Source organism: Ctenopharyngodon idella, chromosome 7 (assembly GCF_019924925.1).
Source record: "Ctenopharyngodon idella isolate HZGC_01 chromosome 7, HZGC01, whole genome shotgun sequence".
In the NCBI taxonomy this organism is placed as follows: Eukaryota; Metazoa; Chordata; class Actinopteri; order Cypriniformes; family Xenocyprididae; genus Ctenopharyngodon; species Ctenopharyngodon idella.
The window spans coordinates 2283243-2296437 of record NC_067226.1 but is presented as its reverse complement, the minus strand read 5'-3'; the positions used below and the strand labels follow the sequence as shown (position 1 = coordinate 2296437).

Sequence of the window (13195 nt, the reverse complement as noted above, 5' to 3'; positions counted from 1 at the left end):
GTACTCGTTTCTTCGAATCGGTTCTTTTGAACAGTTTGCTTCAAAGATCCTTTTCAAAACGTCATGACATAATTGCGAAAAGCCGACTGATATGCTTTATTCTAAAACGTTTCAGTAAAGCCACAGTACAGCAATATGTAAAACACATTTTGATTAACTTTTTAAAAAAAAGAATGTTATATTCACTCAGAAAGCTCTCGGGGTACCGAGAGAACAAATCGTTCAGACAGTGAACCTGTTCAACTGAATCATTCAAAGTAATCGACTCATAAGAATGATTTGTTCACGAATTGGACATCGCTATACCGGAGTTGATACAAACGATGATATCTTATAATTTCCCATGTTATGTTGTAATGACTAATACAAAATAACATGCATAACGAACATTTTTCTCTAGTCTATTTCCGTGTTATGGGAACGTTTAATTTTCCAATTATAAATGTAGCCTGAATGACGTTTGGAAAAACTCAGGGAAACCTCATAATGGCCCAGAGAAAACCGTCTCTTGTTGTTTTGTTTTTAAGTTGCTGGAGTGTCGCCGGAAACTCTGTCTTTTAACTTCTGTTTTCAGGGATAAGACGTAGAAAGTATCGACGGGAAGAAATAGTGGTCCTTTGTTTTAAGCAGCTTCGAGGTATTGTAAAGGGAACTAATGAAATCATGTTAAGACTACCTGCTAACAACATAGTAAACATTCGCTGCACCAAGCTGCACGACTTTAGCTCTTTATGTTAGCTGCTCTGTATCTACAGTCTAGTTTTGCACATATGTTCATGTCAGTGTCCGATTAATTAGAAGATTCTTGTTCTTTTAATCAGTGCCACAGGTATTAAGACAATACGTTCAAATGTAAATTCATTAAGACTACGCTATACTTTACAATGTTTATCTGTTGCATGATTTACTTTCTACCCTGCTAAAACATAAACCGGTTTACTCTGGTTTGCTGGTCTTAGCTGGTCGCCTAGTTTAGAAAAAAACAAACCAACAAAAAAACATTACAACCAGCCAACAAACCAATATATATATATATATATATATATATATATATATATATATATATATATATATAAATATCAACATCTGTTAAGTGCCTTGCATGTAACATTTTTCTCCCTCTCTGATTTTTTTTTTCCTTAGATGATTGAAGTGGTGGCATCTATGGCACGAGGGCCTGTGTTTTTGGCTGGGGAGGTTTTGGAGTGTCTCATAACCTTCACAAACCCCATATCACATCTGTCTACATCTGCCAGCAGGTAAAGAACACCGTAATCATCAGCATGAATGTAACGTGCAAGGTTGCTTTTTGGCCACTGCCTCATTAACAAGTTAAACGCTGCCGTGCTTTGGCGTGTATCCACATTTTAGTCAATATATGTGCCGTCAGTCCTGAATGAGTATGTTCATCTTCCACAGTGAGATGTTGGCTTGGGCCAGTGCTCAGATTCACTGCCAGTTCCATGCCAGCGAGAGTCGCGTGGCTCTGCCCTCTCAGGGCACCAAGCAGGACGTGCAAGCTGAGAGTGACACTGTGCTGATACCAAGCAGAGGTGAAAAATAAGAAGCTGATCTCACATTTATTTTTACTCAATATTTAATATTGAATCAAAGATAAAGCAACCAGAATCATGATCATTTTTTTATAACAGCCATATCTAAAAGGTTGTAGTATGTCAGAAGTAACAATTAGTAAATTTGGAACAGAAAGTATTCCAAATATTTTTCTGACTTTGGCAGTTTGAGAAAATGCAGTACAAATGTTCAGGTTGTGGAAACTGCAAATAGTTCTATTGATGAGTATGATGTTCTTGCCATATGCAGAATACACAATTACACAGTATTAATAAGAATTTATATGTTAAATTTAAATATCTTAAAATGGAGCAAAGGTTATCTTATCAAGAATTACATGAACAGAATCATGAATTTAGATCATGATCATGAGGAGAGATTTTACAATTTCCCTGTTTCTTCATTGATCCAGGTGAACGAGGGCAGTGTGTTCTGGACACACCGCCTAAGATCTTGTTCTGTGACCTTCGTTTGGACCCTGGAGAGAGCAAGACCTGTAAGAAACTGCATTTGAAACAGACACTTTTAGATGACGCATTACATTTTCTTTTTTGTACAGAGGTTGTGTTGTTTACATTCTCGCAACTTCAGTAATAAGAAGTGATCCCCCACAATCAGGGGTTGATATTTCACTGAAAACTGGCTCATGACACAGGACCAACAGTCAGCTTGGCCAAAGTTCAGCTATATGTAATTGCATATTATGCCTGGCATCCTGAACTACAAGAGACACCACACATTTGCAGTTTTTTTTTTCTTTCTTTTTTTACCACCAAATAATGTTTTCCCCTCATTCAGATACCTATAGTGAGGTTGTGCCCACTGATGGTCCACCCAGTTTCCGGGGTCAGGCAGTGAAATATGTGTACAAGCTCACGATTGGCTGTCAGCGAGTCAACTCACCCATCAAGTTACTGCGAGTCCCTTTCAGAGTTCTAGTGTTACATGGTAGGTTGCACACATGTTTTTTTAGCTCTCTTTGTGTATGGTTTTCCTTTCAGCCTCGTCCATGCATACAGAGATTCATTTTCACCAGGCTGCATTTGAGATGCATTAATATTTTCCCCCCAATTATTTTATTTTTACACCCAAAGAAACTATTAATCTTTTAAGAAATAAGTGTAAAATGACGTATACTCACATAAAATGAGGATTTGATTAATATCAACTTAGAAAAAGCAGTTTTCCCCTTCATGTTGGCCACCATGTTGAGATCACAAGATCAGACCAACTGGCTTTATCTCGGTAAACCACCTAAGTTAAAGTTCTGTAAACTACAGATACTTTGTGTTGCTGAATAAATTAACCATTAGTGACAAATATGCCACAATGAATAAATAGAGTGTATCTACATTTGTAACTAGGAACTTTAGCTTGTTTTGGATGATGCTAATAGGTGTAAATATAATGTCCCACACCATAGTAAGAAGATGTTCTTTTCCAGGCATGCCAGAGCCTCCGTTCCCTCAAGATGAGGAAGTGGCTCCCTCAAACCCCTTCCTGGAAGAGGAGGAAGGAAGCCGAAGAGATACAAGACCGCTAGAAAGAGCTCTGGATATGCTAATGATCACCACCTCACGTCGATGCCCATGTGCGTGAGTGAATGTGGTTGGTAGTGATTGTGGGAAGACTCGTGTGTTTGTCATTCATATATCTATGTTTTAGTCCTCTGCTCAGTTTTGAATTGTGTGTCAGCTGTTAATATGGTAATGAGCACATGCATTTCTTTCACAGATATGTTCAACATCACAAATGTGCGGGGAAAGGTGGCTAAGTTCTGCATCTTTAAGACTGTGTACAGGCTCGGAGAAGATGTCATTGGCACCTTCACATTCTCAGAAGGGGATATTCCATGTTTACAGGTATAGTATACACTACGGTTCAAAAGTTTGGGGCAGTAAGATTTTTTAGGGGTTCAAGCGTGTAGTGCTGAAAACACACGTCTACAACGTCACAGAGACTCGCCCTGATCGCTCATAACTCCTAAACTGTTAGGCGTAGGCTCAAGTGTCTTATATTGTTGGAATCCTTGGCTCAAGGTGGACAACATGCATGGATTTGATCGTCGCTCTGTGAAATTTTCAGGTATTTTGGATTTTTTGAAAAACCTACTTTTGCGAACTAGTCCTAGGTTTTTGGCCCGATCGGAACCAAACCAGTGCAGCAAGATTCTCTGGAGTCAATAATTATCAAAAAAAAGTTGAAATTTCGATTCATGGTCTCTAAGGGCCGCCAAAACGTTTGAAGTGGGCATTTTACTAAAATGGCTATAACTCGTGAACGGAATGGGATATTTTCACCAAACTCTGCACACATATGAGCTCATTCTGTGGTTGCATGAAGGATGCAGGGACTGGCCACTATAACATGGAAAAAAATAAAAATGGCTGTAACTACGCAAGTCTGATTGATTTGAAAATTGGCATGCAGTATCTTTGTCCAGGGTGCCAAAATTGCCTGTGAAGACATTCACGTATCTCAAAAAATGCCAATGAAGCTATCAGAAAGGGTTAACGGAAACGAAACTAGCTGGGCTAGTTCCTAACGAAACTAGCTGGGCCTGCCCACTCATACTACATGGTAGAACTCCTCATTCTGAGCAACTTTGCCACTAAGACTGCCGCTGTCCATCGAATAACTGTTAAAAAGCTTTATAAACCATACATTTCCTATGGTAAATTGCCTGTATTGGCTGTAAATGGTCTTTTCCATCTATGATCAAGATGGTTACAGGCTTGCTAATTAAAACATTATACCTTTTTACGCATGTGCTTAAAGCCCTTAAAGCGCTTGATCTCCGATAATTGCTGCTCGCAGCTATATTTTTAAATGTTTTTGAAAGAAGTCTCTGATGCTCACCAAAGCTGCATTTATTTGATCAAAAATACAGTAAAAGAGTAATATTGTTAAATATTATTACAATTTACAATATCCATGTAATTTATTCATGTAATGTAAAGCTGAGTTTTTTATAGTGTCACATGATCCAATAGAAATCATTCCAATATGCTGATTTGGTGCTCAAGAAACATTTCTTATTATTATCAATGTTGAAAACAGTTGTGCTCCTGAATACTCAAACATTATTTTAAATTTTTTTTTTTTTTTATAACAATGTAAAAGTCTTTACAGTCACTTTTGATCAATTTAATGCATCCTTGCTGAATAAAACTAAATCATTTCTTTCAAAACATCTTATTGACCCTCAGACTTTTGATAATGTAAATGCTTCATGAAGTGCTACTGGAATGTTCACGTGTATTTATGTCTGCTCAGTATTCTGTAAGTCTGCAAAGTGAAGAGGAGGTCCAAGAGCAGTACCAGAGACGACCCGGCCAGGCTGTCAGTGTCACTAATCATGGCCGACACCTGGAGTCCTGCTTGCACACAGCCTCCAGCCATTTCTCTCTCCCTGTACCCCTCAACGTTACACCAGGATTCACCACAGATATAGGTTGGAAAACCTTTGCTTATAAAAAGGTTTATATAATGATGCTCTGGTTGAATTATTGTTTTTTTTTTCTTGTTTTGCTTAAACCTGGATTTTTAAATCTGTTATCAAAAATATGTAAAGGAAATATCTGTTCAGGCCATGTTCAGTGAAAGTCTCCTTGTTTTTATAATTTCGAGACTTAATTTAGTTCATTTTCCATTTTTAAATCAACAATAAGGAAATATTTCCCTTCTATATTTTAATTCTAATCCCCAGTGACGTTAAGATGGCGACTGCATTTTGAGTTTGTCACAGCACGGGAACCAGTGGAGGCACCAGTGGTTCTGCAGAATCAGTCAGAAGTCACATTATGGACTGGGGCGGAGCATGTGGATGTGGACACCTTCAGTTGGGACCTGCCAATCAAAGTGCTTCCCACCAATCCCACGCTAGCTTCATATGTTTCACAGTTCACAGGGACAAACAGCATCAACATTTGAGTATTGTTGGAAGATCAAAAAAACTAACGAGTTGTTGTTGTGAGATGTGTTGTTAGCAGTCCAAATTCTAAAGTAGCTTATTTTTGGATTTGTTTTATTGGTTCATATCTTTTGCCGTGCAATGAGATGATAATACTTTATTTAAGCTACTTTAACATTTCAGCCTTGACCAACAGACTGCTTAACCTTATGTTAAAATATCTGTATTTATTGTCTATATTTCAGTGTATGCAAATTATAATGACAAACGGTTTGTGTGGTATTTCAATTCCTCTATTACAAGGTATTTTGTACATTTCTCTATATGCAAATCATAACTGAATAAAATCTTTTGAGTTATTTGTAGCTGATGATTTGTTGAACCTTGTAAAACTTAAAAGACAATAGAAAGAGAAATGAGATTTTTAATATACATATTTATTAGTGAACAGTTACATATATTACTAAGCTTGTCAGCTGATATTTACAGTAGTGCATACATGATTAAGAAGAAGCTTTGGTTATGCTGTTTAAAATTAGCAACAAACAAAATCTATTATCGAATCACAATATTGCTTGTCTCATGAAGAGTTTTATTGCAATGATTTAATCAGCAATACACTTAATTTTGCTCTCAGAGCTTGAAAACATCTTGGCTATGGAGAGAAGAAACTGTAAAAGAGAATGACAGGCCATACAATTGCTACTGTTCTAGTGATGTGATAATAACATGGCAGAAAAGGCACAAATACACATAATGCACACCATTCCATACAAATAAAAAGAACTGATCTATCTCTCACTCAATACAGGATTAAAAAAACATGCTTTCTCTATTCTCCCCTACATGCTGTACATGTCAAAACACTTCCTTGCTTCCTTTAAATTGAGAATGCTTCCTTAAATGGTAATGGTTATGTTTTGAGAATACAGTTGCTATAGGAGTAATATCCCATCTCACATAACAGTGAGACAGATGTTAGCTGACAGGCAGGTGATTTACGATTTGAAGGCTTCCTCCTCCATGCTAACCTTCTAGTTTCATGTTGAGTGCTCCATGTCTTGGGTCAACATTGTTGTCTTCTCCAGGAATGCAGGGCAGACGAGGATCAGAGGTCAACACCAGCATGACCTGGCAGGTCAGAGATTCAACTCGAACTTCACACCAGGGAGGAAAGTCCACAGGCCGATGCACACTGTAATTGAACACATTAGAAATACAATTCAAAATGGACTAGTTCCATGTAGCAACAAGTACAAAACAGCTAAATAGTACTCTCTTAAACTTAAAGGTCTCAAAAGGTGGTTTTCACAGTGATGCCATAGAACAAGAGTTCTCAAGATCTCAAGGGTCAGAGTTGGGAACCCCTGCCATAGAAGAACCATTTTGGGTTCTGCGAAACAACATTCAGTGAATATTTCTTAAAGAAATCATTTTTTCCAATAGAGAAATAGATGCAATGTGTGTTATGGTTCTTACGTTTCGCAGCATCCCACTCCCACAGGGTGCAGACAGGTGCACTGCACACAGCCCTGCTCCATCCAGCTTTCTCCCATAGAGTACTGCTTTCCATCATGTTCACACAGAGCTGTGAAGAGAGACGTCAAACACAAGGAATATCAATCTCCTCAAGCCTTGAGAGTGCCTGATTCTCAAGTGCACTCTAAATAAAACTGATTTAAAGTGAATATCATGAAACAGGACATTTGCTCTCACCTTGAGAGTTGAAGTGACACTGCATTGGTGCTGCTGAACATGTTGTCCACACCAAACAGGCCATGAAGAACATCAATGTGATATGTCTCGCCATTGGATCTATCTCGGTTGTACGATCGTCCTCTGAATCGCTCTCTCCTCTTTCGCACCTCCATTTATACCCCCTTGTGTTCAAGGGGACGGGTGTGGGGAGTGGTTTACCCCCTACCTGAGGTGTGTCTCTGGGGTGGGGGCAGGTTAGTTGGGCTGTTTGAGGGGGGGGGGGGGTGTTCAGGAAAAAGCTGTGGTTTGGCACCACTTGCTCTTTCTCTCCGGTGATTGCCATTCTCCGCTCCACTGGGCATGACCTTGAAAAACTATAGAAATTCTGACACATCCTGGGATGACTAAGAGAGGTGGAGAGAGAGCAAGAGAGAGCAAAAAGTTGACGTGAGACAGGACGCAGAACAATTATGGGTAACATGGAGTGTCAGTTAAAGATAATCAGGTGTTCATCTGGGATTTGGTGGATGCACACTAATAATAAAGTTTTTTAAAATGTTTTTATGCTCACCATGGCTGCTTTTATTTGATAAAAAAGCAGTAAAAAAAACAGTAATATTGTGAAATATTATTATAATCTAAAATAACTGTTTTCTATTTTAATATATTTCAGAATGTAATTTATTCTCTTTATGGCAATGCAGAATTTTCAGTGTCACATGATCCTTCAGAAATCAATCTGAAGGAGGATATTATTTTTTATTGTAATAATATTTCACAATATTACTGTTTTTTACTGTATTTTGGTCAAATAAATGCACCCTTGGTGAACATAAGAGACTTTCAAAAAATCGTAATTATTCCAAACTTTTGACCGGTAGTGTAAATGATAAGGTAACAATACATTTTTTTGTCAGTTTACACATCCTTGAATAAAACTGAGGATGGCCAACTGGTGGTTCTCAACATTACCAAGTGGTTACTAGGTAATCTTCAAACACACAAACACAAGCATCCGTCACAACTGTGGTCCTCAGGTTGCCGTGACCCTCGTCTGCTTCTTTGGACCAAGCTCATGGTGATGATGTCATGGTTGTGATGACCTCACATGGGCCTGGTCCAGCTGAAGATGTTCATGAGCAGGAGGAAGCTCATAAAGGCAGAATTGGACTTTTATTGCGTAACTGCTGCAGGTGTGTGTGTTTATGACTAGAGAAGATGAAGATGTAATATTCCTGTAATGCTTTTTTTGTTGTTGAGGAAGGATTCTAGGTAGGTGTCGAACACCAGGGATTAGGCTTTGAGAGGATGCCGAGAAGGTAACGCTCTTTGAGCCAGAACCAAACATTACATACTAGTTCGCACATTAGCTCATCTCTCGTCATCTCTGCTATCAAGATGGAAAAACTTGCGATAGAAGAAACAGGCGTTTTCCAAGGAGGCCCTAGGGTACCACAAAGTCTGTTTGTAGCATTCACGCCTGTGTCACCCCACAGTAGTCTGAAAGGTGTTGAAAGCTCCTCCCTGTGTACTGCATGTTGTACTACTGCTCTATGGCTGTGACTAGCGCCTCAGTTTGGACAAAGTGACTCACAGTCTCTCCTCTGCTCTGATTTCCCTCTGGTTGAACGTTAGAACTGGTGTCATATTTAAACATTTTTTGCCAGATTTGTGTCAAATAAGAGCTGAAAATTTGCCAGAAGGCCACTGGACAGAAGTTCTTATTTTTTGTGGTTGCCAATTAATCTGGTTATTGTTGTTAAATGGAAAAAGTAACTAAAAGTGCTGTTATGAATACAGTAAGTCTATTCAACAGATACACTTCAACAGGTGCACTTTGGTGGCACATTTTCTGATTTAAATGTTAAATCAGTTAAATCAAACCTTAGGTAACCTATCCCACTGTTTCCCAACTTACAGTGTATGTCTTACGTAGCCAGTAATGCAATTCTAGGAAAATTTTATTATTTGCCCCGAGCAGATTTCTAAGAAATATGTAAAAGAGTGTATTGCTGTAAAAAAGACAGAAGTATGAATAAGATGAGTTACATGTGTCATCCTCAAACTCTTTTTTAAAAAGGAACTGAATGCATTAACATGTTCGATCACAGTTATTTCTATAGCACATTTAAAAATAACACCTGTTGTTGAAGTGCAATGCAAAACAAAAAGTTACAACACATTTGTCATTACATATTTAAAAATACAATACAAAGACATTTAAAACATATCCAATATTATGCATAATCAACACTTACAATGAGTCTAAGGCCACAGAGCAACAGAGCAGAGATGAGTCTTTAATCTATCTATCTACACTGTAAACCCGAATAAGTTGGCAAAACTTAAAAAAAAAAATGAGATAATCAGTTACATCAATTTTAGAAATTCAAAGTTAAAGCAAGCATTTAAACTGGCAGATTTTAATTTTATACTCATGCATTTTAATTGCTCTTAACTTGAAATTTTTAAGTAAGTTAATCGATACATTTAACTTAAAGGTGCTGTGTGTAAATTTTAGCGGCATCTAGTGGTGAGGTTGTGAATTGCAATATAAAGAAGCTGCGGTGGCCAACACAGGGCAAATATGTCGTCGTCTGAGACAGCAGAGAGTAGCTAGTCAAACGCGCTCTGTAGGGCTCCGTTTAGGGCTACTGTAGAAACATGCCGGCACAAAATGGTGACTTAACATGTAAGGGGACCCGCTGTGTATTTAGATAGAAATGGCTCATTCTAAGGTAATAAAAACATAACGGTTCATTATGTAAAGTCTTTATAGGCTACACCACTGAAAACACAGTTATGTATATTATATTTCATTTCTGTCAATAGATCCTCCTAAAATTTACACATTGCACCTTTAAAATTATCATGTAATCTCAACTTATATTTTTAGTAGTGGACACTTAGCTAGCTATAACTAGCTAATTCAGCAAATGCTAACTAGTAACACAATGGCTGCATCCGAAAACCTAGGCAGCTGACTTGTTGCCTTGCTGCCTTATCAGGCAATGACTAAGGCAGCGTTTGTGCATGAAGGCACCTCACAAAACTGATTTCGGACAGACTTCTGAGGCTGTGTAACAGTTTAATGATCTACTACAGTAGATCTACTACTAATACCATGAGCTTTGGTAAGAACTAAACAAATATTTAATTACTACAATAGTAATTTCTCGCTAGAAATGACATCAAAAGTGGAAAATGTTGGTCAAAAACATACATTTACATACAAACCGACCAGGAAATGCACCTTTTTTTCTAGCTCAACTGTCACAGAATGGAACACACAGGATTGTGGGATATCAAAGGCAGCAAAGGATACATCTATGTTGCCTTCAAAAATTGATCAGATGAAGGTATCTCAGGAGACAGGAAGTGAAGCTAACATTGGATTTGGATGTGCCTTGATGCCTTCCCACCTTGAAATGTGCGCCATTTTCTAGTTTTCGGATGCAGCCATTGCTTTGATAACATTAGCATAGCATGCTGAAAGAGTACGGCAATATAGAAGATTTATCATTTACCTTTTCTCAAACTAAGCTCATGTTCCACTTGTCACCATGATGGTAAACCCCCCCAAAAAACCCACATAACAGAAACTTCTAAATTGGGACAGCAAAGCATTAAACACCGCTAACACTTCTCCTTTTTGAGTGTCATGGCAAAGCATGCTGGGAAATACAAATCCCAGCCAAGTTTCAGGTAAATTTAAGTTTGTCTAAATTTAAAGAAACAAGTTCATAAAACTAAAAACAATGAAACAATTCAGATTACTTAAAAAGTGTCAGTTTTGTGAACTCAAAAGAAGAAAAAAGTTCTAAATACTCATAAAAGTTCATTTGATTGAATTAATTTGTTTAATTTGAGTTTGCCCTACTCAAACCAATTAATTATACCCCTTTTGAAATAGTTATAATAGTATAGACTTATACAGCCTAAAATCAAAACCCATTCCAAAAAAACCTTACAAATTTTGTAAAAAATAAAAGAAAAAGGCAATAGTTTGGCGAAAAGCAAACACAGCACACCACCCAAAACACACCATACCTACTGTGAAGCATAGTGGTGGCAGCATTACTCTTCAGCATGGACTGGGCTATTGGTCAGGATTGAAGGGAAAATGGCTGCTGCCAAGTACATCCACATTGTTCAGGAAAACCTGTCCCTCTGCTACACAGCTGAAGATGGGCATGTCATTCACCTTCCAACATGACACTGATAAACATAAAAGAACAATGCAATGGCTTAAGGATAGGAAGGTGAATGTCCTGAGCTCTGACTTAAATCTGATAGAAAATCTGTGGATGGACTTGAAGAGAGCAGTACATTGCCACTCACCATGGAATTTGACTGAAGTTGAGCAATTCTGCAAGGAAGAATGGGCAAATATTCCCGAATCAAGGTGTGCAAAGCTAGTAAAGACATATCCAAAAAGATTAATGGCTGTAATTAAAGCAAAAGGTATTAAATCAGGGGACTGATGACTTTTCCAACCCTGTTTTTTTTTTATTATTAATTTTCAGAACTGTTGCCTTTTTCTTTTTCTTTTCTTTTCTTTTTTTAAGGCAAAATTTGCTAATAAGGCTAGAAAAGGGGTTTTTTTGGAATGGGTTTTGATTTCAGGCTGTACAACAACAAAAAAAAATTATCAAAGCGGTATGATGATTTTCTCTAGGCACTGTAATTTCAGTGACACCACTGATATATTTAATTGATAAAGTCATAGTTTAACAAAGCAAAATTTTCAAAGTAGGCCTACCCCTTTTTAGGAATCACTGATCTATACAGTTTAAACCTAAATTAAAAGCATTGTTTAACAGAGCCTCAAATAAATCAGTCTTTAATTTGAATCAGTTTTTTTTTTTTATTCTACAGAAGCATTTTATTTTAGTTTACAATAAATTAAATCTGCCCTACCCATTTTATTAAAAATAAAAATAAATGCAAAGATGCACTGCACAAAATTCAGATTGATCAGACCTACAAATACTCAATCCAACATATGAGCAATTACTGATTGGTCATAAGCAATTCCTGAATATAAAACTTCAGACTTGTTAGACAGTGGAAACCTTCATCATCCCAAGAGTGCATCTGCCCTTTGGCTTCAGCTCAAAGGAATGTGGCCTTAAACTTGGGAGCAAGAAAGCAGAGCCCCCTCTGTGAGTGTTCGGAACACATGAGGGGTGGCAATGAGCCTTATCCTCTTTAACAGCTCTTGAGTCCCGAGCGGAGGATGTAATGGACTGCGGTCCTGTTCTGGTCTGACTCATCACCATTTATTACATAACCACACACTAATGTGCAGGGGGGACCCAAGGTTGCACTGAGATTTAGATGCAAATGATCGGATGCCAAGCTGAAACGAATGTAAATTAAAAGCAAGGACAGCTTGTTTTTCATTCATTTTATTGGCTTGGTTCTTTTTCTGCCTTCACAAATGATGGCAAGAAAAACTTCATGTGATGAGAGATGAGGTTTTTAGGAAGTACAACCTATTTTGGTGCCTATATACACAAACACACTAATAAAATTTTCATTGGAGAACATTATGTTCATGCACCCAAAAGACAGATAGCAACTGCAAATGACTTGTCCACCTGCTGTGCAGAATGGCTGACAAAGGCCATAACCTACTGGTTTCACAGCAGATCAAATTTTGTTAAACAATCACACAATGGATTGAGTGTTATATAAACAATTGTTATTCATTTTTTGAATTGGCAATATATATATTAATATATATTGAAAGATATTGTAAAAAAAATCATTATTTAATATCTTTCCACAAACTTTGCTCTGTTGTTCCATCTGTGCTGCTTCAGATCCTTTTCATACGGGCCCATGTGGGAAGAATGAGACATAGAACAAAGACTTTCATATTTGATTGTATAAACAAATTAACAGATTACTCCTAGTCCTACTTGCCTTTACCATAAATCAACACTTCTGGTTCATCTTCGTCCACCTTGATCTTCCTCAGTATCCCAAAATATGATTACTTTA

At 37.6% G+C, this 13195-nt stretch overlaps 1 protein-coding gene and 1 long non-coding RNA gene across 3 annotated transcripts; one reads left to right on the top strand and one right to left on the bottom strand.

The window, feature by feature from the left end:
* The first annotated feature begins 275 nt into the window (after positions 1-275).
* rgp1 (GP1 homolog, RAB6A GEF complex partner 1) lies at positions 276-5847 on the top strand. Of its 2 annotated transcripts, none has more exons than XM_051900421.1 (9): positions 276-829; positions 1144-1259; positions 1420-1553; positions 1988-2071; positions 2374-2523; positions 3020-3166; positions 3310-3437; positions 4852-5029; positions 5285-5847. In XM_051900421.1, the coding sequence occupies exons 2-9, from the start codon at positions 1144-1146 to the stop codon at positions 5506-5508; spliced, it is 1161 nt and encodes a 386-aa protein (XP_051756381.1). In that variant the 5' UTR covers positions 276-829; the 3' UTR covers positions 5509-5847. The 2 variants fall into 2 exon arrangements, with proteins under 2 accessions (XP_051756381.1, XP_051756380.1); XM_051900420.1 differs by having other exon boundaries at positions 286-637.
* A 755-nt stretch (positions 5848-6602) lies between these two features.
* On the bottom strand, positions 6603-12481 carry LOC127516102 (uncharacterized). Its single transcript, XR_007930933.1, has 4 exons — positions 10714-12481; positions 7205-7590; positions 6968-7076; positions 6603-6683 (listed from the first exon to the last, which is right to left on the bottom strand). It is a non-coding gene; the product is annotated as an uncharacterized LOC127516102 (long non-coding RNA).
* Between the last annotated feature and the right edge of the window lie 714 nt (positions 12482-13195).

Coding starts and splice junctions, on each gene's coding strand:
- rgp1 (XM_051900421.1), top strand. CDS start 1,144: ATGATTGAAGTGGTGGCATCTATGGCACGAGGGCCTGTGTTTTTGGCT. Junction 2,072..2,373: donor CCCTGGAGAGAGCAAGACCT/GTAAGAAACTGC, acceptor CCCCTCATTCAG/ATACCTATAGTGAGGTTGTG. Junction 3,167..3,309: donor CACCTCACGTCGATGCCCAT/GTGCGTGAGTGA, acceptor TTTCTTTCACAG/ATATGTTCAACATCACAAAT.